Consider the following 22,252-nt stretch of genomic DNA (forward strand, 5'->3'; position numbering starts at 1 on the left):
ACTTGCTAGATTTGACCAATTTTCCATAGCCTACGTTCACAAGTAGTTTGAGTAGAACTTCTGATCTTCATTATCTCCCTGCTCGTTGACATCTTATCATCTATGGTATTATTTCATGATCGCTAAACGTTTGATTCTTTTTAATGTTGTCATCAGTTAACTTCATTCAACTGCGCTTGTAGGCTCAGTTGTGGACGTTCGTAAATTGCGTTTATGGGCGGAGAGAGGCAGAGAAAGGCGCAGTTTACACCAAGGATTGAACGATTGATAAATACGACGGAAACTTGGGTCTGTCAGCGTTCGCAGTCTGCGGTTTGTCCATGGCGCTGATAACGTTACGTTACGGAGTAGCTCCAGCTTAACAGCTGAGTCAAAAAAAGGCACTTTAGATGATGCCCCAAGACCTAGCATTGTAGTTGACTGGGAGTACTGGCCATTAGCTGCAGCTACTCCAGTTCGGTAGCACTGATTTTGGTCATTTTTTCCCCTATCGTCAGAACCTGGCGACGTCTAGCGATCAAGATCCATGTACAAATCGGCCGGATTTCTCCTTTAATACAGAAGTACAGGAACCCACAGAAATCTTTTGTTGGATATCAGCACCTATTCACAGCCTTTTTGCCAAGTTGTGGATAATTATCTTTCTTTAGATAGGACTTACATTAAGAGTTACTGAGTTACTAGAAAGAGGTACTTTCCACCACTTAGAGTGCAGAGAATTATGATTTCAAGTGGGCCCAAATCCAAACATCACAGACTGAATACCACTTACAAAATAGTTTCAATCATTAGTTGACAAAGCACACATAATATTTCAACAAATGAGATCAGTGCATGGAACCCTTGAAACAAGTTCAGGACCCTCACAACCTCCAATGGGTTGATACAGGAGAACTGTCTCCAGAGCTACCACTTATTCCAAGTGTCCAGTTCTGACATTATTTATTTATGTACCATTGACTATTGAGTTTTGTTTGCCCTTATATGTTGTCCTCATGTTCTCCAAAGCTATGTTGTCTTTTGTGGAATAAGCATTTATCTTGGCAACCTCATGTACAGATAGAGGGATCTGTTCTGTTAACTGACAAATTTGCTTCTTAGGTCATTTTGTTGATTGGATGTTAGGTGCAAGTAAATAAAATAACACATCTGCAGATCAAAAAGACCATGGCAAAAGCAGCAAGGAGATGATAGAAACAGTCAACATGCTAATAAAATCATGTGAAAGTAGCAGAGCAATTAGCAAGTTAAATTTAAAAGATGGCAAGACGTGTATTCAAAAGGGAATTCCAGCGATTTTTCACATAGATCTCAGTTTCTCGAGGTCACTGAGTACCGTCGGTACAAAAACCCCCAAAAACAATCGTTTTTATCTAGCTCGAGATGCTGCAGACAGCGACATTGCTACACTGGGGCTAAATTCGTGAGCCTCCATTTTCTTGCCCCCAGAGTGTAGCGCTGTAGCAGTCTGACTGCCTGAATTCCCCTTTAAGTAGGAAATCACTGATTGAAGTGGACATTTGTCCAGAAAAGTTTCAGTGAAAACATTAAACATTTTCACATCTGAGATAAGCCATCCAAAGAGATTGCATAAATATTACTTAGAAGTATAATATATTCACAGATTTCTTTGCCATCTATATGAAAATCATCCATACATCCCATGAATAAAAGCAATGCAGAGCCACTACATAGCAATAAATACAGACACCATCTTTACATTCATCCAAATCTTACAAGACTAATTGAATATCATCAATTAATGATTTTTAAACATTTTGTACAATTGGTAAAGAGATACAACATTATTATGCACCATTTCAACAAAATAACATAAATAATCAATCATCCTGTGTGGATGCTTAAACAGGCACTTCTCTTTTGGGAATGTCTTTGGCTTGGTCTCGGTCTCATTCCGGAATGCAACAGCATTTAAGTGATGCAGATCTGGTGGGTTTCCTCCAGGCCACAGCTAGTCTTGTGCTTGTGGAAGAGTTTGGTTAAGCCTTCCATATAAAGCTGGTGATAGTGATCAACCTGTTCCTGAGAGGGAGACGGTACCTTGGGCACTGAGATGGGACTTCCCACTGGAAGGTTTAAAGAGAAAGCGTAAATGGTTATTTAAGAAATAAAAAAGTCTGTGGTTTGAGATATGTCTTCATCAATTTCTTTCTGCACCTGGGCAAGAGAGCTGGAAATGTCTACCATCTTTGCTAAGGTGCTTTCTCAAGATTACGACTTGTCTCTTCCTCTTAAGACAAAAGAAAAGTGATCTTGTCATCAGGTGTGTTTGCTTTTTGCTTGCCATTAATTACATCATATGACTAAGATAATGGGTAAAGTTATTATATATAAAGGTATATTGTGCAGTAATACCATACTTTCTGATACTGTAACTTAAAAAGTAACACATGTACTGCACCAATGATAATATAGCTGTTAGGCAATTAGTAGTATCATCATCAGCGTATGCTTAGTGGTTAATACTGAATATAGCTGGCTTATATGTGTGTAGATAATGAACAACAGCAGAAGACTGAAGAAGCATTGCATCCTTGGCACTGACCGACGGTGAAGACGGGACTCCTGTAGGGCATCAGTAGCCAGCGCTCCCCCTTGAAGAGGCACGGGGCGAAGCCCATGACCTTCTTAAAGATGGCCTGAAACCGACGGCCCATGCTGCCCTCAGAAAACTTCACTTGCCTGAAGAGGTCGTTCTCACCGAACGAGTACACTGGCACCAGGTCAGCTCTAAGGGAGGGAAAAAATGAAAAAGTATTTATTTATTTTTTAAAATATTTAAACTATCAGTACTTTGTTAAATACAAAACAAACAAACACCTTTAAAAAGGCCACATCAACAGCTTGCACATTTGATTAGCTCAAAAGTAAAGCTCTCTTTACTACAAAGCCCTGGCCTTTTTAAAGAGCACATTGGTGGGTGTGGTTCATTTAACCCCTTACTCCCTCCTATAGACTACTACACCGCTAACAGCCTGACCCACACATGTGCAGAACCGAATAAGAATAAGAATACATACTCTTAGAAAAGTGAGAACATTTAGCATCTTCACAAGGGTTAAGGAGACGGTGACACCACATTTCACAACTCGGACATTGCACTCTGCCTCTTCCACAGAACGTAAGTCTTTCTGTCGTATCTGTGGCTCACCCATACTCAAGCGCCAGCTTGACAAAGCCCTTCCTGTTCTTCATGACTACAGTGTTGACTCCTGGGGAGGAGGTGAGGGACTCTTCTGCACCACCGACGACAATGACCACTGCATTCCCAGTTCCACACTTTGTCAACAGGTGCTCAATACTTGGCTTGCTTACTGGATAAAGGCCTGTGACATCAGAAAAAAGTAAATGACTAGAATGTTTTTATATACAGTATGAAAAAAACAAAACAGAAACTACATGCTGTACACTTATGATGACTACAAGAGATAAATGGGGTAAAGTATCCTATACATCTTGTAGATGAAAAACAAATCTAAATAGACACTTAACAATTGACCTACAAAGTCCCTGGATATAAATTAAGACATACATTTTTTAAATTCATATATAAAATATAAACTAAATATCATCCATCATAATCTACAAAAAATGTGTAACAAATATCCTCCCATTGCAAATACTCATCACTTGGATCTGCAAATTATTCCCATTCCCCTTCCCCACAAGTCCTCAACTCAAGCTGACCTGCGGCCATGATATAGTCCCTGAACAGCGGTATCCGGAAGAGTCCCCCCAGGGTGGCCAGACAGGAGGTCACTCCTGGGAAAGCCTCCTTGAAGCCACAGGCCTCTGTACCAAAACAGGTGAAAGCTCCACAACACATGATCCCATGGGGGTGGGATCCCAGGATGTAGTTCTTACTTGGGCTCAGCTCGGCTGTCTTCACCAACTAAAGTAGGGAGAAGGCGCACTTTTAATAAACAACAATATCACAATACTAGTTATTTATTCATGCATGTTGCTGAGTTTTATCCAAAGCAACCTACAGATACCAATTGCAGGGGTTCGTCTGCCTGGAGCACCTTGGAATCAAGTGCCGTGCTGAAGGGGACACAACAGTGGCAGCGGGGAATCGTACCCATATTTTATTTTTTTGCCAACTGCATGCTAGCCAATTTGCAACCACACTACCACTCCACTAATAAGCGATTAACAATAATGACCATTGTTGTTCCTTGAAAATAAGAACAGTAATATGTATATACATATGAATATACTGCAAAAATAAAATCTAACCAAGTGTTATTAATCTTCTATTAACATCAAAAAATATATGACTGTGAGACTTACCTAGCACTCTCTCGAAAGATAATTTTGACTTAATTTAAAAAGACTGACTTATTTCAAGGAGTCTTATCAAGGCAAATTTGCTCAACGCACTGGCAGCTACAATTGCTTGATTCTAGGACAAAATTGTTTAATGCACTGGCAGACAAATTTGCTTGTTTTCAGGATGAAACGTATTAAAATAATTCAAACTCTTCTTAATTAAGTCAAATGATTACTTGAGAAAGCGCTATACGTCTCTTTAGACTGAAAACAATACCAACTAGATGTTTTGATCTTGATATAAGATTAATAACACTTGATTAGATTTTATTATAAGCAGTTTTTGCAGTTTACATAAGTGAATACAACGTTCCTAGTTACCTTCACAGGAAAATAATTTCTCATGTGTTTCCACACTCGAAAGTTTCGCACAAATGCAGTTCTTCTGCCCCCTACAGTCCATAGAGAAAATTACAGTTTAATATGCAAAAACTCTTCTGACTTCAGTACATAACAGATTTGATGAAACTTGAAAATCATGCCTTCCAGAAAACTCTGTTTTTTTATTTCCATGTATTTGCTCTTTACCTCGTTCTGGTGTGTGCCAGTCCAAGACTTCCCAGGAAAAGTACAGTGCTGGGATAATCCAGAGAGATGTAAACATAAGGTATGTCATCAAGAGAAGACATGTCACTCCTGCACAGAAAAACAACATGCTTTATTATTAAGGAACAACAATGACAACGTTGACTGTAACAATTTTAGTCGTGTACCCCATCCCAAGTTTGTTTATCTGCAGACACACTTTGTCTCATGAATAATGCAGAGAGGCCAACATAGATTTTTTTACAGTAGCAGCTGGTACGAAACTGACAGGCAATGGTCTGTCATACCCAAACCCAGCTCACTTACCAGTTCAGTTACTAATGCTATGTATCATGAATGATTTATCACCATGAACATGGACACTCACTGTGATGTGAAATTAAATGAATAAATGACAAAGGACAGAATGATTCCTGCACATTAAGCTATGTCTTTGGCCATGGTGATTTTAAAGTTTTAAGAGTTTTAAATATTCATGACTCATTGGACATAATGAAGCTTAGGCTACAACCTCAAACAGTAGCCAAATATTTACAGGGGTGCTGCCAGAATTTTGGGGGGAGGCCCTATGATAATGTGGGTCAACCTGTGATAATGAGGGCCCTGAGGGTCATTGTGTTAAAGTAACTACAACACTGTTGCATAAATTGTCTTCACAAGTACAATGAAGATAAAACAGTTTTTACTTGTAGGAAAGACCCTGCCACTTCCAGACGATTCATACTGTACAAAAAATGTTGCACTATATTAACATGACGATTACGGTATTCCTCTGACAACACCCAACTATGTATGTTTCAATGAAAACAACTTAAAGCCGCTTACTTTCCCAGCAATAATTGATCACTCACCTCTACTGTGTATTTGAACTGAATGATGACAAAACAAATGTAAATAAAACTCACCCAAGCAGAGGAATGTATATATGAACTGTACGACACTGATGGACTCTTTTAACTCTTTCCAGGATGAGTTTTTCTCCATGTTTTGCTACCTTGTGAGAGCAAGAAAGAGATAATCAATATAATCATTAATGTAATATTCTGATTGAATTATTTTCATGTTTGACATCACAATTTGATTTATCATAAATGTTCAAATCTAAATTTATACCACGCTCAAATCAGCATGTTAATTTGCACCATGCCCTAGTCCGTTATCATATGGATGAAGTAATATCTTGCTAAGAATCTGATTTATTGCCTGTGGTTGTGTCACTAACAAGGTGATCAATGATCAAACCTGACAGTCCTTGGAGTGATTTTAAAAAGAAAAAACATTGTGCAATACAACAAAATCAATAAAAAATGTATTTCAAGCTATCTACTATTTTGCCTATAGCACACAGAAGATCAGCTTCTTTTAAATTAAATTATATTGCAAACACTTGAATGTGCACCAATGGAATGTGCACCAATAGAATAACGAATAAAATAAAATACCTGTATTAGGCTATCTCAATCGAGTAGGCCTACCTTTAACTGAGTCGACGCATCTGTAAGACCATGAAACTCTTCCTGAATGCGTTTTGAGAGTATCGCGTTTCACAAGCACTTCTATGCGTGTCCGATCTCCCGAAACGACCTCGTGTCTCAATGCACTTTGATCCGTTCAATCTGCAGATTGCTGCAGATAACGATAGCGTCCACGCTGTGAATCTCGTATATGTATGGATGCTCATGTCAAGACATTCTTTTTCAGTCTTGCATTCATTTCAATCCACAAATCTGCACTCTCGCTTGGAACGTTTTTGAAAACATAACAGCAGCATAAGTGTATTTGCATTCGAAGTCTAAATGTCATTACAGCGACCCCGTTTCGTTCAAGAGGCATTAATCGCATCTATAGCCTAAACTAAGAAATAATTAGGGTGTTTTGATTAATGCATCATACACGGAAGACACCAAAGAAAACATTGCATTTGTGCGTGTGTACACCACAGCGTAAAGACGTGACAGCTGTCGTAATGGAGGGAGGAGTCTTGTGGCCGACAGCAGAATATGGACTCAAACAGCTGCACTGGCATGCAGTAGGGGAAGGTGGTTTTACCTGTATTCCACAGCAGGTAGAAAAGCTTTGTCTAGTGTGTTTGGTCTTTATTTCGTCTTCCCCTTTCAGTCCATGGGCCCAGACCAAAAAAAATCACCATTTGGTAAATCACCTGAGGTAGCAAAAGTCCAGTATTGATTTTTGTAATCCTCCATGTGTGTTGGACATGATAATCTCTGCAAAGTGGAAGCTAAAGTGTGATTACCATAGTTTTTATACTTATATAATATCAGACTATGGCCAGGTCATAGTGCACCAAAGCATGTGAAAAATATAGTTTAGGCTGTTTAATTATTTTTCACTTTAGTGCAGGGCCATGTGAAGGTCATGGTGTAACAAAGTATGCAAGAAGGTGGGACATTATATCACATTATGTATCACATCTATACAGGGTAGATCTTTAGAAAATATAGTTTAGGCTGTTTAATTATTTTTCCCTTAACGGTACAGGCCAAAGTTGTACATTTGGTTCTCATTCTTTTGAATAACCAGCAAGTGTTTTGGCAAATGTGTGCAGTTGATTGTATGTAATTGAATTGCTAATGTCATGTTGCAAAATCATACTGGTTCTCTGAATGCTCCTTCCTTCCCCAAAAACATTAGGCATCAGTTCATTGATTGTGTTGAACCAGTTGTCATATGTAGCTGTCAAATACATTTAGCCATTTCTGTTACACTTCTTTGTAAATGTTCCCTGGCCTGAATTCATAAATTGGTGTTAGGTGAATCTTGACTTCATAAAGGGGAATGTTAGATGTAATCAATACCTCTCAATTGCCAAGTAAGAGCACAGTGGCATGTTCTGCCAAAGGGGTGTTTCCTATGTTTACAGTTCTCATTTGTATTTTTTTCCTTCCTGGAAAAACTGCCATTTCATGCAAATCAGTCTGGGCTTCCGTTGAATTACATGATCTAGCAACAAACTGCAGTACAAACAGTATTGTAAACATTTACTGTAAATACATTTTTTCTCAGTTGCTTTGGCACATTTCTCAGATCAGAATTGACATGATTCTTAAAACTGTTTGTTCAAACTCCATATCATCTTATCACTTGTGCACATCATTAAAGCATTTTCTCTCCACCTTGAAGAAATAGTAATGCTTTAGTGCATCCACTCAACTGATTTTGTACTGTCTGCTGTTTTTTAAATTTTCAATTGCTAATGTCATGTTGGTCAAAATGCACTATACTGGTTCCCTGCTGAATAGTCCTACCCCATAAAACAAATTGGCCTTATTTCATCGCTTGTGTCATTACATGCAAATGTGTTGAACTAGCTGTCATAACTAGTTGTCTGTTTAGCATATACCTATATGTGACCTGACAGACAGGAACATCAGGATGTATAGAAAGTGGTGCACAGCTCTGACCAAGGGGTGTTTTACCGTATACCTATTGGTCATTTTTCAAAGCCTTTGTTTTCTTTATACTGTCACAATGTCTGTCAACAGTAAAAACGTATATACTGTATTTTCTAAAGAACAATGCGCAAGGCACAGATATGTTTCAAAGTTTAATACTTACAGAGTAAACTGTCATATTGACAACAAGACAAAACCGTTTGACTATCCTGACATAAACTATGGCGTCAGCACTTATCATTTTGATTGCACAAACAGATTCATTGGTATAAATACTTGCTTTTGAAACATAAACAAAGCATTTTGAGCAAAATACACGCTTTTGCAGGTAATCAACTATGCGGTGCAGTTTGCACTAATTGTTTTGAGAAATGCACTAACTGCAAATGTTAATTATGATTTGATAAATACACCAAAGTGACTGAGAAAAACTTTAATTTGAATCCTATAGCCCATCTCCAAGATAATGTGTAGCATTGTACAGCTGAAATTTATACCACACAGAAAAAGAGTAACTTTTTCTACCATTGTCATCAAAACTTAACCCATAGTTTGATATGATTAATACAGAATTGAGTTATATTGACAGCAAGGCTTTTGACTATAAACAGTGGCAAATCGACTTGGCATTCTCATGGTACTGACATGTTGATTGGTATAAATCTTTCTTTTGAGACATAAATTAAGCATTTTTTTGCAGGTAACCCAATGTTTGGTGCTGTTTGTACAAATTGTTTTGAGAAATGCACTTATTATTGTGCAAATGTAAATGATGATTCAAGAAATTCCCGATTCCAGGGACACCGAAACACCGGGGCACATGAAACTTGGTGGCCTTGGTGTCCTATAGATTTTTGTTTGGTCCCCGGGGGCTAAAAGAAGTTTGGGAACCGCTGTCCTAAATAATTGCATGAACTGTGGTATCGAGAATGACAAAATTGTTATGGTATGTTGGCCTCAAGGGCCCGCATCAACCTAGCCCATAACCACTCATTTGTGATTTGCACCGCCCTCCCGGTAAAAAAATGAAAATGCAATATTATACAGCTTTAATCGCCCCCTATATTTCAGTTGAGATGTTCTGAACTGCACCAAATTTCATGTGTTTGATTAACCTGACATCCTCTGGGGGTATGCCAAGTTTCGTGGAAGTTCATCCATTAATGAATTTATGTGTACATTTAGTGACTGTACACCCATCGGCCTGTAGATGGTGGTGTTGAGCGAAGGGTTGCTGGTAGAGGATGATGAGGAGAGGAGCTACAAGGCAGGACTGTCTCTCATACACTCGCTCTCTCTCACATACACACATATAAAAACACGTGCACACACACATACACACACACGCATGCACACACACATCCACATGCACAGACATACACACATGCACACACACACATCCACATGCACAGACACACACGCACACACACATACATGCACAGACATACACACATGCACACACACACACACATCCACATGCAGACACACACGCACACACACATACACACATGGGGCCAGCCACATTGGGGCCAGCCGTGGCCTACTGGTTAGCACTTCGTACTTGAAACCGGAGGGTTGCCGGTTCGAACCCCGACCAGTAGGCACGGCTGAAGTGCCCTTGAGCAAGGCACCTAACCCCTCACTGCTCCCCGAGCAGTGTTGTTGCAGGCAGCTCACTGCGCTGGGATTAGTGTGTGCTTTACCTCACTGTGTGCTGAGTGTTTTTCACTAATTCACAGATTGGGATAAATGCAGAGACCAAATTTCCCTCACGGGATCAAAAGAGTATATATACTAATACTTATACATAAACACACACACACAGGCACTCATACAGGCACGCACATACAAGCATAAACAAAAGCTGCAAGAGTATGAGATGGAGACAAATTGACAAGCGTGATTTATTTTCGCGGAGAGGATGTACAGGACTGAGCGGCGGTCATATTTTGTACCACTATGCGGTACATCTAGTTTTCCTTCTGTAGGTGTAATAAATAAAATGGCACCATTGAAGTTTTTCCACCTTTGGTGGTACGGATATCTGGTCTGGCCCATGGACTATGATCTTCCTATACATTTTGAGGGGACAACATACTGTATAAGGCGTGAACAAATAACTGCAACCTCCAGGTATTTAAACTGTTTAATACCTTCACATAGCCTAGAAATCTAGACGCACCCTAGCGGCAGCAAATGTAATTTGCAGCCAGGGTAGTCTAGCAACTCTCCGTTGGCTTGCGAGCTGGAAAAATGAAACTTCGATCAGGCCAATCACATCGTGTATAGAGTCGGTGGGCGGGCTTAACATAATGATGCCAGAGTTGCGACGGCTACTTGAAAACAAAGAAGATGGATGCTGCTGCTGGCGAACAGCACGCCACGAGTTAAGCTTTTTTTAAGTTGCCAAAAGTTTGATCAACTAGCCAACTAGTTACATTGGTGGGAAAACGCATGGGACTCATGAGTTGTAGCGTTGTATCCTATTGCGTGCAGAGGGAATTTGAAAGACAACCATTTATCCCGCCCCTCAGATTGAGCACTGCGAATGGTGAGTTCCCAGACCCTACATCTTGATGTGGGTCTGGCTCATCAGGCTAAAGCATCCCTATCCTCATCCCCATCTGTGTTTGGTCATAGCAACGCCCGCAAACATCAAAAATTGCAGTTGGGAAGAATGTGTAAATTTATACAGCAACAGTATACATTATTCCTCACTGCCGATGCATTTGTTATTATCAGTTTGTAAAAGGTGAAGTACGAAGTATTTTTAGGAATTCCTGATTAATGTGATTGGTTAAGATGCAATGATTTCCATTACAAAACATTTCCCAGTGGAGAGTATCCTCTCTTCACAAAGTGAAATGAAGTAGTCTGGTGAAACCAGGGTATCAAACAGTCGGAGTCCTGACTCCTGACTGGAAAAAAATGCAACCAAAGGTAATTCAAGGATGGGGAGGTGAAAATGCCTTTTTGCTGGACCTTTTTGAATGAAGGCTTTTGAATTTTAGTCACATCCCCGGCATGTCACAGCCAGTAACCTCAGTATAAGGAAGTTGGGAGACAATGACAAATACCTAACTTATTTGAATCTACTGGCACATCTAAATCAACCATGCTCATTACTTCTGAGTCATCAGAGACACCCAGTTGTGTTCCCAAATGTCAATTAGTTTTAAATGAGACGCAAGAAAGAACAAAACTGGCTCAGTGTTTGTTTCCCTCTTCTTAAGCTAAACTGAACTCTCATGTCAGTTTTCCCTCCTGGTTTCCTCATGGCTCTTCTGTGACAATCTTAGACTCTAGTTAGAGCATAAACCATTGGGACACCAAAATGTGGTAAGAGAGGCCACCAGACCACACACATAACAGCAGGGACTCTCCTGCCTACATGACCAAATAGCCTAGAGAAAACATTAACATTGTATGCAGCCCATTGCCATGCTGGCGACTAGAATGCCTTCCGTGATGCGCAAGCCAAGTCTTGTTATGGTTGTGCTTTATGGGGTCTCAGTTCAAGAACATATGGAAAGCACTGCAAGTGTGAGTCAGTGCGTCAAAACAAAACATTAACGTTAGTAGGACTATTTGAGAATCCAGAGGCGTGTCGCTGTGTTGCTATGTACACTACAGTGTATCTGTCAGAATGAGAGAGGAGGTAAGGGGGCTGGCGCGGCCACGGCTCCTAACCGTGTGTGGTGCTCTACACGCGGACAGCCTGCTTACGTCTGCACATAGAACGCCGACAATATTGTAAATTCTCTTGCCGAGACAGTTGATGGTGACAGGGAGATTCAACTGGCCTTTAGAATGTAGAGGGAGGGGACACAACGTTTTGAAAATACATATTTAGTATGGCGGATAGAAAATGTCGACCGCTACAAAAACAGCAATATGATACAACGTCACTCCGGCTGAGCGAGACGCACATCAGAATGGAATCTGCTCAAGCTGCTCTACCGCATCTGCCTTCATAACAGCAACTATTTTCATGGAAGAACTGTAGTGTTAGGCCTAGCCTATCATTAACGTCAGAGAAGAATATAATGACTTGCTCCAATAGAAAATACATTCATTTTAGGTGATCGGCTAGCATTAAAATATTTCACGCCTGGTGAATCACGGTCAATTGAGAACAGGTACGAGGAGCATCCTGACATTATGGTTTATTTCTGAATGGATTTCATCGCCTGTTTTCACTAGGACTTTTTGCAGCGTCGCAATACACCGCACCATGGAAATCTGACTGATCTGTTACCGGGCTTCAAATGCTTAGTCGGTGAATGGGATGGAGAGGTTGTTTACAAAAAGGCAGCAGACATCTCTGAGATGTTCTCCACAGACGGCAGCATCACATTTGTTATTTTAATACATCTGGGGAAATAAGCATTTCCTCTTCGAAGACAGCAATGTCATCAACAACCCGGAGTAGTTTTGTTGTTGACTGATCTTACTACGGAAAATCAGCACTTGCCTCTGCGTCAAGCATCGTTTATGTAAGTTAATGTCTCATTCTAAGCCCTAATGTGTTTATTCCCACGCCACCCCGTTTCAGACAGTAATAGAAACGTTTCCCCTTTCGGAATCTTGTGGTGAAATCTGATAGCCTATTCTATATTGATTTGTGTGTATTGAGGTTGCCATAAACAACTATCAGGAGATGGCAATACAATATGCCACCTAGGAACTATTGTGCATGTTCCGTGGCATTGAGTGTTGAGAAGAGAGCAAAATACATGTGTATACATGCGATATTATTTCCCAGCATTAATTGACTGTCATCTTGTTATTATGGCGATCATCAAGATACATAGACTCTCTTCTTAAGGCCGTGCGTTTAGCTCAGTCGTGACTAGTCGTGAATATTTCAGTGGAAAATAACAACTGTCAGCTGACTTGAGATTATAAAGCTTTGCCGTTTCCTCACAAATATACTTCGGTGGAAATATCTGTTAATATCATCAAAACTTCTTCGGTTTTGGTATTACTTTGAAGTAGTCACAGAATGGAACGCTTTCCTGAATGTGTTCTGGGTGTGAGACCATTTTAGGAACACATAGCGCTTCTCGTGCGGAATGGTCAGGTGCAGCCTGAGCTTCAGCTCCCGCGCGTGTTTGTAGTTGGTGTAACGGGGGATATTAAGAGACGGCTGTAACCGCAAAGATTTATTTGAAATGTTATTAGGCCGTCCTGCCAGATGACTATGGGAAAAATAACTTACTTCCATGTCAGTGTGTTTATCTAATAGGCTACAACAAATGACAGACGTGAGTGTTGATATTCCAAAAACATTGCTGTCATCAGTGATCGCCAGGCTGCTATAAGGAATAAATAGGTTAAATTATTTTAAGCTGTTGAATTCTCCCACAGAGGTTATATGCAGGTGAAATGATATAATATATCGACATGAATCCGGCCACTTGTGAGCCATCACGTCTGTTTGATAGTAATAAAGGATGAGGGGGCGTGGTTCATCTATAGCCTACGTCTGTGTATAGCTTAGGCCTGTGTGTGTGTGTGTGTGAAGCTGTAAGTGTGTAAGCGCGATACCGGGCTGAAACCTCAGCAGTAGTGTTTATGATGCAGACGAAAGCCCAGACGCGACAGTTGAACAGAATGACGCCGTCTGCTCTCGTCCACTCCCACGAGTCAGCTAAATATGAGCGAGACTTCTCATTTGGTTTAATCAATGCCATATCAAACATAGGGCATAATAGAAGATTGTGAGCTATTGAGAGGCCGTGGCGGCGGCACACAGAAATGCAGTAACATGCATGTAGACCGTTGCGCATGGAGAGTTTGGCCCCACCTTGTCTGGGACCAGACTAGCATCAGCTCCAAGCCACCAAGCCAGAAAAATATACTGGAGGGAATTATGGGTCTTTTAGGGTTTCTATGTCAAATGAATAGCTTACACTCGGTGTACTGCGATGATGGTAGTACCTGTATTTTAAAAAAATAAAATAAAAATCCTAAATAGATTAATTAGACAAGTAGGCTATTTTGTCTATTTAAGACTTGCCTACGGTATGTTATTATAACACACCCACTGACACACAATTTACCTTGTGCTATCTGTTATAGTTTTTTATATTTGTTTTTCACCAGTTAATACACATGTAGGACTAATAGTTCACATGGGAACAACATTCCCTTCTGGAATCAAAGTTCATTGATGATTGAGGCTTGTCACTGGTGACTCCTAGTGGTAGATGAGCAAGCATGCAGCCAATCTTTTCCCCCATGTCTGTCTGTCTGTCTGTCTGTAGGTCTCTAACATTATTTATGCAGAGAGTTCTGAGGAAGAGTAGGGCCAATTTGCAATACAAAAGCAAATTCCTTTCAATCATAATTGGTGTTAGAGATAAAGAGATGCATAGATGCGAATAAAGGAACAAGACAAGAATAGGGGAAAGACATAGAGAAAGGGAGAGTTGAGGGTGATGTCAGGTGCCATAGCATATTCCTTATAAGACGGGATTCATTTCACCATGTGGGAATCTGCATATGCTAAAATCATGAATATACTGATTGAAAGATTGGGAGATTGGGAAATAAGCCTGACAGACAAGGGGTGAACTAGAAATGTACAGAGGAAGAGAGATATAATGTGTGTGTGAGAAAGAGAGACAAATGGAGAGAGAGAGAGATGCTGCTGAGTGATTGTGCTATGGTGGAGTTTGTAGAACGAACAGACAGCAGAGAGAGACTGATGAGCGTCTGGCAGACGCGGTGCATGCTCGTGTTGAAAGTCCATCTCTTTGGCCAGGGTAGAGTCTGCCTGTTTGGCTGAGCCTCACTGAAAGCCTGTGGATTTCCTGGGATACACCCCGAATTGAATTCCGCCCTGGCATGTGCATTAGAATGCATCATTCAGTGTTTAGATTCCAGCAGCATGTGATAAAAAGAAGGACTCAGCAGCGTGCTTGAAGCAGAAGAGATCTTGAGCTATACGGCTGCGTTTCTAGGTTAGAGAACCAGAGCAGATGCATTAACATTTGGTGAAGTCTAAAACTCACCCTAGCAGGATGCTTCTCCATGCTTGAGTAACTGTGACTCCTTTACTCAGCAACCTGATATATAGCATTGGAAAATAATTACTGCTATGCTATACGAGACATACTGAGCTCGTACTGTATATCTATATGATTTCAGCTTCTCTATTAATCAATTTAATGCCACCATTTACCACTTGAAGTAATTTTGGTCTGTGTAAAGACCTTTATTTCTTTATTTAGCTTTTTACTAATGCCACTCAAATCTGCAGGAGAAAAGCAGGCCTGTTTGGTGGAGGAGGAGGACCCCAAATTGAATCCGGACTTATCCTCAATTCTTGAGTAGATTACATTTTAAGGAGGCATGGCAAGGGATCAAGGTTTCTGCATCCATTTCTGTCAACATGTGAGTCAAAGCAGAGTCACAATGAAGCGACATATCCACGGATGTATACGCAAGGCCTAATATTGCTGTCCTCAGTGGGTTAAGGGCCTGAGATAGGGATATGGCCTGCTGAAACAGCTTTGTTTTGGCTGTGTTGTGTAGTATAGTTGTGGAGATTGGTAGATACACACACACACACGCACGCGCACACACACACACACACACACACACATACTCAGGCAAGTGCTTTTCATTCACTGGACTTGTCTTCTCTAAATAAACCAGTGGGGGCTACTGGATTTAGAAAAAAAACACAGAAGAAGAGTGAGAGAGAGAGAGAGAGAAGGGAGAGACCGAGAGCAAGATGCAAGAGACAGAGCTAGAGGGGTTAGTGCATGAGCGAGTGAGTGAGTGGAGGAGGAAAGGGTGAAGGATAGAGACAGAGGGAGAGAGAGAGAGAGAAAGAGGGAGGGAAGGATGGATGCACCCTGCTCAGCAACAGCAGAGGGAAAAAAATGAAAACAGAACATAATGAGTGGAACGTCAGAAGCCAGTGATCGGGGGGGAGGACCGACAAGGAGCATAAATGTTTCAGAAAGTTGATTTAATGGAACATGAATCTTACACAGACTAAAGGGAGCAAGTAAGAGGAAAACATGAACAACAAAAGCGTCCCCATCCAAGCATTCCTCCTCTGGTGGACCAGAAAATAATGGAGGTAAACACCATGTGCCCCTACGCTTTGTCACAGGAAAGACACCAGGCAAGGCCAAACGGCTACCACCACTCCATTTGGTGAGGAGAGAGTCATTTTAACTGACATTAGAACTATCAGCATACTCTTAACAATGTTTTCGGACAGAACAGCAAACTCCAGGTTGACACTTTTAGCGTACTTGTTTTCTATTAATCCGTTTTGGCTGCCACCTTAATTTCTGAACATAATCAGAAATCATCTGAATGGCTGGAGATGAGTTCAGCTTTACTCACCATCTCTCGCTTTTGATAAAAGTGATAAAAGATTTGATATGAAAAACTGGCATTACTGACTGACTTTGGTTTTTGGTCTGTGCTTTTCAAAGGTGGGCCTTTTGTATAACCAAAGACTGTTGACAATACTCACAGTCAGAATGCTACTGCAACAATACATATTTATGCTTATTATCATTTTAAATGTCCTTACAAGAATACAAGAACTTCATCCCAATACCGACATTTTTATTATAAAACTGTGACATATGTTGTAGCGTTGTCATTATAAAAATCTACATATTGTAGCAATATATATGTTAACTTGTCTGGATGTGGGTGTGTGTTTATATGATGCCAGCCTGCAGGATACTGTGGCCTCTGCTCCTGAGCTGAAGTCATGCTTGTGCAGTCTCACCATAAGGTCACTGGGTCACTCCCACTGGGCTAACATGGGAGGGGAGAAGACCTTCAGCAGCTCAGTTATTTTCCTCTAAAAACAGAGTGGCTGCTCATCTGAGTATGATGTGTTTTTATTGTGCACATACAGAATCTGTTCATGCAGGGATATTAAATTACAAGCAAAGACAGTTCAGTCACAGTACCGTAGAAGTGACTGGCTGTAAAGAAATTTGAAGGACCTAAGGTGACAAAAATTCATCATATGCAAATTGTAAAGATGCAAGTAAGTATGTCCTTGCAATATTGCTGTGAGGGTTTAAGGGCCTTTGTATGATTTTGTGCTTAGTACGTTTTGTTTGTTTGTGTGCGTGTGTGCGTGTGTGTGTGTGTGTGTGTGTGTGTGTGTGTGTGTGTGTGTGTGTGTGTGTGTGTGTGTGTGTGCGCGCGTGTGTGTCTGTGCAATTCTTGTTGTTGTTGCCAGCTAATCCTTCCTCTCATCTTGTCCTCATTCCACCCTTGTTCACTCTTCCCAATCCTCAACTTCTACAACTCCATATACAAACACACATTTTCACGTGCATGCTCGCACACGCACACACACACACACACACACACACATTAAAATGTTTCATCTGCTTTGGGAACCATAGCCATTTTAGTGCACCATGTGCAAGGATATGGGCTGTGACAGCAGCAGGCCATTTACACACACACACACACACACACACACACACACACATACATACACACACAAAGGCATAGAATGAGGCCAAGAATTTGTCACAGAGATCCTTCGGGAAACAGGTGTAAGCGCATAGTCCTTTAATGTGTGTGCATATTGTATGTGGGTGTGGGTGCGTATGTTTGTGTGGGTGTGTGAGTACAGTACAGTATATGCACACACACACAAGCACAGACTATTGTCCATACAGACACGGGCAGACCGACTGGCATGCAGACAGGCAGACAGACACAGACCCAAGAAGTGATCCTTTATTGTTGCTCCACTGGGAGAATTTCATGCCACAGCCACTTTAACTGGAGATGAAGCTACATTTATGTATTTGTGGTTTTATGCTTATAAAATCTGGATTACAGCCAGATTTCCCTACGGCTGCTACAAACCTCCACGTAAACAAAGACTTGCATAGGGATAGAATTCCCTCTATACACTCTACACTCTATACACTGAACTTTCGTCCCATAGTTTGTATTATGTTTTTTTCCAGTATTTGCTACTGTATCTTTGCCTTCTAGTGTTTGTAATACTCACAATGTTGTTCTTAAATGAACATATTGAATGAATGTCTTTAACTTAAGTACCCTCCAGAATTATTGGCACCTCTGCTAAAGATGACGAAAAACTGAAAAGAAAAATCTCATAATGAAAAAAATAGGAAAAATCCAACCTTGAAGGGAAGCAAATTTATTTTGAGAAAAAGGAAAATCTCATAAAGAAATAAATATTTTTTCACGAAAACACGTTGCTCACAATTATTAGCACCCCTGAACAGAAGTATTTTCATATCTAATTTCAATTTATTTAAGTTAATCAGAGTGTCTGTGAACTTTCAGAAGTAGTTAATGACTTTCTTTTTCACTATGGTATGAAAATAAAGTCTAAGAGGCTAAATCTTCTATAAAAAATAAATAAAAAGAAAAAGAAAGTGTGTTGACATTTGTAAGTCAGAATGTCTATTAAAACGAGGTACTTTGTTGAAAATGCCTATATTTACAGTTAAAACAATGATTAAAAGGTTCTAATCATTTGGAAATATGACAAACATGCTTGGACAAAGGCCCATGGTTATCTTGCCCCCACATACAGTATGGAGGATGGTAAGATAGGAAAAAAATTCCATAAGAACCACTGTTGAAGAGTTACAGACAAAGGTATCATCTTGGGGGTCACCAAGTCCCATGTTCATCTCTTTAGCTAGAAACACTAGGTGTGTTTGGCGTACATAGAAGAATGACTATGCTGAAAAGAACCCCATACTTAATGATAATTGTGGTGGAGGGTACTGTACATATATGCAAATTACACATGTATCCTGCTAAATATATATAAACTTCTTTACTTGTTTGTTTAAGAGAGAAAGGCAGGGGGAGAGAGAGATAGGGAGAGAAAGAGAGATTAGAGGTTGAGAGCGGGAGAGAGAGAGATGGAGAGAGTGAAAAATAGAGAGGGAAATGCACTGTAGGTCTCATGTCATTTAACTGTTCATGTGTGTGACTGTTCATGTGTGCTGTGTGCAGTGAGTCACCTTGGTTACTGCAGATTCCAGTGAAAGATGATGAAGCCAAGGGCAGGTTGGGGTGGAGAAGGGAAAAAACAACAACGCAGTGGCAGAGTGAGTGAAAAAGAGAGAGAGAGGGTCAGTGAGTGCTCCAGAGAGAATGAGGGGGAGAGAGAGAGGGGGGGATAGGGGAGAAAGAGAGGGAGAGAGAGGGAGAGAGAGAGAGGGAGGAGGAAGAGGGAGTGGGAAGGGGTATGGCGAGTGAACAGCGGCATGGCTGCTATTTTTCGAACGCTTGCAGAGTCAGGAGAGGCAGAACAGTAGTATAATCCCCAGCATGGCCCAGCCTTTGTTCAAGCCAAAGACACACACACAGACAACACAGACACACACACACACACACACACACACACACACTCACACACACACACACACACACACAGAGAGAGACTCATGGGCACGTGCAAACACACACATGCTCACAAAAGAACGCTCATGCCAGTTTGCACACAAACCCATGCCATCAAATAGCCTGTGAGGTAAACACAGTGGGTTAGCCCACAAGCAGGTGACCAGTCTCTGCACAATGCAACCAGCCAGCCCTGTAGGTCAAAGCATGTGTGGAATTTACAGGTTATCCTTGCCTCAGATTTCCCATGCACTGTATCAGGAACCTCTGGCTGTCTAGCTTTGTTTACAAGGCTGGAGAACTCTTCACCATTATCTTCCTCTTTAATAACCACTGGGAAGCTGTGCTGCAATGGCTGCTCTGTGCTGTGCTACTGTACTGTAAATGTACAGTAAGCATGGTTTGCAGCATGTGTCGGTGGCTTGTCTGTGAGCAGCTCATCAGTGGCTGTGCGTGCGTGCGTGTGTGTGTGTGTGTGTGACAGAGAAGAGTGTGCATTCCGTGTCAGTGGTGTGCGAGGAGCCGTGGCGGCAGCAGGAAAATGCTGCGTGTATCAGGGTTTATTTTTGGGTCGGGCTCCATGAAACATTCAGCAGCCAAAGAGTGTGTGTGATACTCAGAGGAAGAAGAGCAGCCAAGGCACTCTGTGTGTGTGTGTGTGTGTGTGTGTGTGTGTGTGTGTGTGTGTGTGTGTGTGTGTGTGTGTGTGTGTGTGTGAGTGTGTGTGTGTGTGTGTGAGACTATGTATTTAACTGTGTCTGTGTGAGTGCATGTGTGAGAGTATGTGTGTATTTTGAGTATACATTCATGTGTGTGTGTGAGTGCGTATGTGTGAGTGTGTATGTGCGCATATGTTAATTTCTCGGGTGCGTGCGTTGCTTTGCTGTGAATGTGAGTGTGCGTAATTCGTCCATGCCTCTGCTGTTTGTCATCAGCGCGTATGATCATCCAGGAGGCCTCCCTGCTCGACTGGAGAAGGTTAAGGGTTGCTCCCATTCACGTCAGTCCAGCTAAAGAAAGATTAACGTAATATTAGTCATTCAGTAGCTCTGCCATTGCTCCATCCCAGCACGTGACTATAGTAGACCTGCTTAAACAACTGTGTTTTTGAAGTATAATTCCCTTTCATGGCATCCAAGACTTTGATATCATGTTTAACCTGTGTTTGTGTTGCAACAGTGAGTGAGGATGTTGCATTGAAGGATGTTTCCACATGTGGTGCTGGAAGTCACCCCTCTGATCTCCATATTCCTGGCACCCTGCTCTACTGACTTACTGCTGGAGCTGTTGTCCTCTTGCTCAACCTCCCAGATGAAGCCAGCACAGTGCTTTTTGGGTGCTTGATATCAGGCTGTATTTGATGCAGTTTGCATGCCACTCTACATTTGTTCATTTGCCATATAAATTTGGAGAGTGTCTATGTGTGCTCTCTTGGCTTGTCCCCAGCAACCTCCCCCTACACATCATACCCCCCCCTCCACACACACACACACACACACTCACACATACACACACTAATCCACTCATCACCACTAAGCACTGGGAAAGGCTTGGACTGTGCCGTCACCGATTCTGTTTTTGTACACATTGCATTATTGAAAGGCTTTTACTCTGTTTGTCTGTCAATCTGTCTGAGTGTCTGTCATACCTATCTATTTGTTTTCCCTCCAAGGACAAAAAAAGGAAAGGCAAAATGCAATAGTTGGCAGTAATCCTATCTAGAGTCCCAGTGGGGGGGTGCTCCTTGTGGTCATCCATCACAGAGAGAGGCGACGGACGTGTATGGTGCTTCATGGGGTCGGACGGTCGGTCATTTGTTCGGCCGCTTAGGGGGAAGGGGCAGTGTTTTCGTGCCCCCCCTGCGTGACAGGCCCACTGCACTGGCCCGTGGGGTGGGATGGAAGACTGGCGTCAGCCTGCGGTTGCCAGAGGCTGGCGCTAATGGAACGGCGTGCCGGGAAGGACAAGGAGCGACGCTCCGCGGGGCTGTGTGACAGCTGGGCCCTCGTCCTGCGCTGCATTTCATCAAGGTTGACTGTGTCCAAAACAACATTGTCAACAGTTCAGCGCTGTTTACATAGGGACGGGTCTCATTCAAGGTTTTATTGGAGCTGTGTGTCCTCTCTGGGTTATGTGCTGTGTGTATCTGTGCTGGGCGATGGACATAGTATTCTCATTTGTGATGGCACAGAATCCACTTTTTAAAACAGTTCTGCTCATTGCATGTCATACAACACCACAGACAGACACCCATTCATTTTCATAGCATATTTTGCTGTGGTTTATACAGCATGGCTACATGGATCCGCCAATTATTTTGATCCTCTGCTGGATATATTGAGTATCAATAAGTGTACAGTATAGGTGGGCGCTCTCAGTGTAGTACTGAGTGGTTTAGCGTAGCGCCGCGAGCTCTTTACACATACAGTGAGCCTCCAGTGCTGAAATCCTTCAGTGTGCATATTTAGCTGCTCGGGAGAGGAAGGGAGAGAGGCAGCCGACAGTGTTGCTAGGAGACCACACACACAGTGACTGGTGTG

The 22,252-nt window shown here is 41.6% G+C and overlaps 1 protein-coding gene across 3 annotated transcripts; it reads right to left on the reverse strand.

Annotated features, from left to right (window-relative positions):
• Window positions 1-1,595: 1,595 nt before the first annotated feature.
• On the reverse strand, window positions 1,596-6,825 carry LOC143112254 (diacylglycerol O-acyltransferase 2-like). 3 transcript variants are annotated; one of them, XM_076274513.1, is made up of 9 exons: window positions 6,375-6,825; window positions 5,805-5,893; window positions 4,882-4,989; window positions 4,675-4,745; window positions 3,709-3,913; window positions 3,173-3,347; window positions 2,567-2,751; window positions 2,179-2,251; window positions 2,021-2,087 (listed from the first exon to the last, which is right to left on the reverse strand). In XM_076274513.1, the coding sequence occupies exons 2-8, from the start codon at window positions 5,881-5,883 to the stop codon at window positions 2,214-2,216; spliced, it is 861 nt and encodes a 286-aa protein (XP_076130628.1). In that variant the 5' UTR covers window positions 5,884-5,893; window positions 6,375-6,825; the 3' UTR covers window positions 2,021-2,087; window positions 2,179-2,213. The 3 variants fall into 3 exon arrangements, with proteins under 3 accessions (XP_076130627.1, XP_076130626.1, XP_076130628.1); XM_076274512.1 differs by lacking the exon at window positions 2,179-2,251 and having other exon boundaries at window positions 1,596-2,087; window positions 5,805-5,889; XM_076274511.1 differs by lacking the exon at window positions 2,179-2,251 and having other exon boundaries at window positions 1,596-2,087.
• Between the last annotated feature and the right edge of the window lie 15,427 nt (window positions 6,826-22,252).

The sequence above is a fragment of the Alosa pseudoharengus genome, unplaced genomic scaffold (assembly GCF_046254945.1).
Source record: "Alosa pseudoharengus isolate Yale_2024_CS ecotype anadromous, Long Island Sound unplaced genomic scaffold, YU_APseudo_1.1 YU_APseudo_1.1_scf_8, whole genome shotgun sequence".
NCBI classification, from domain to species: Eukaryota; Metazoa; Chordata; class Actinopteri; order Clupeiformes; family Clupeidae; genus Alosa; species Alosa pseudoharengus.

Coding starts and splice junctions, on each gene's coding strand:
- LOC143112254 (XM_076274512.1), bottom strand. CDS start 5,883: ATGGAGAAAAACTCATCCTGGAAAGAGTTAAAAGAGTCCATCAGTGTC. Junction 4,746..4,881: donor CTGGCACACACCAGAACGAG/GTAAAGAGCAAA, acceptor TATGGACTGTAG/GGGGCAGAAGAACTGCATTT. Junction 2,088..2,566: donor GAGTCCCGTCTTCACCGTCG/GTCAGTGCCAAG, acceptor TAAACCTTCCAG/TGGGAAGTCCCATCTCAGTG.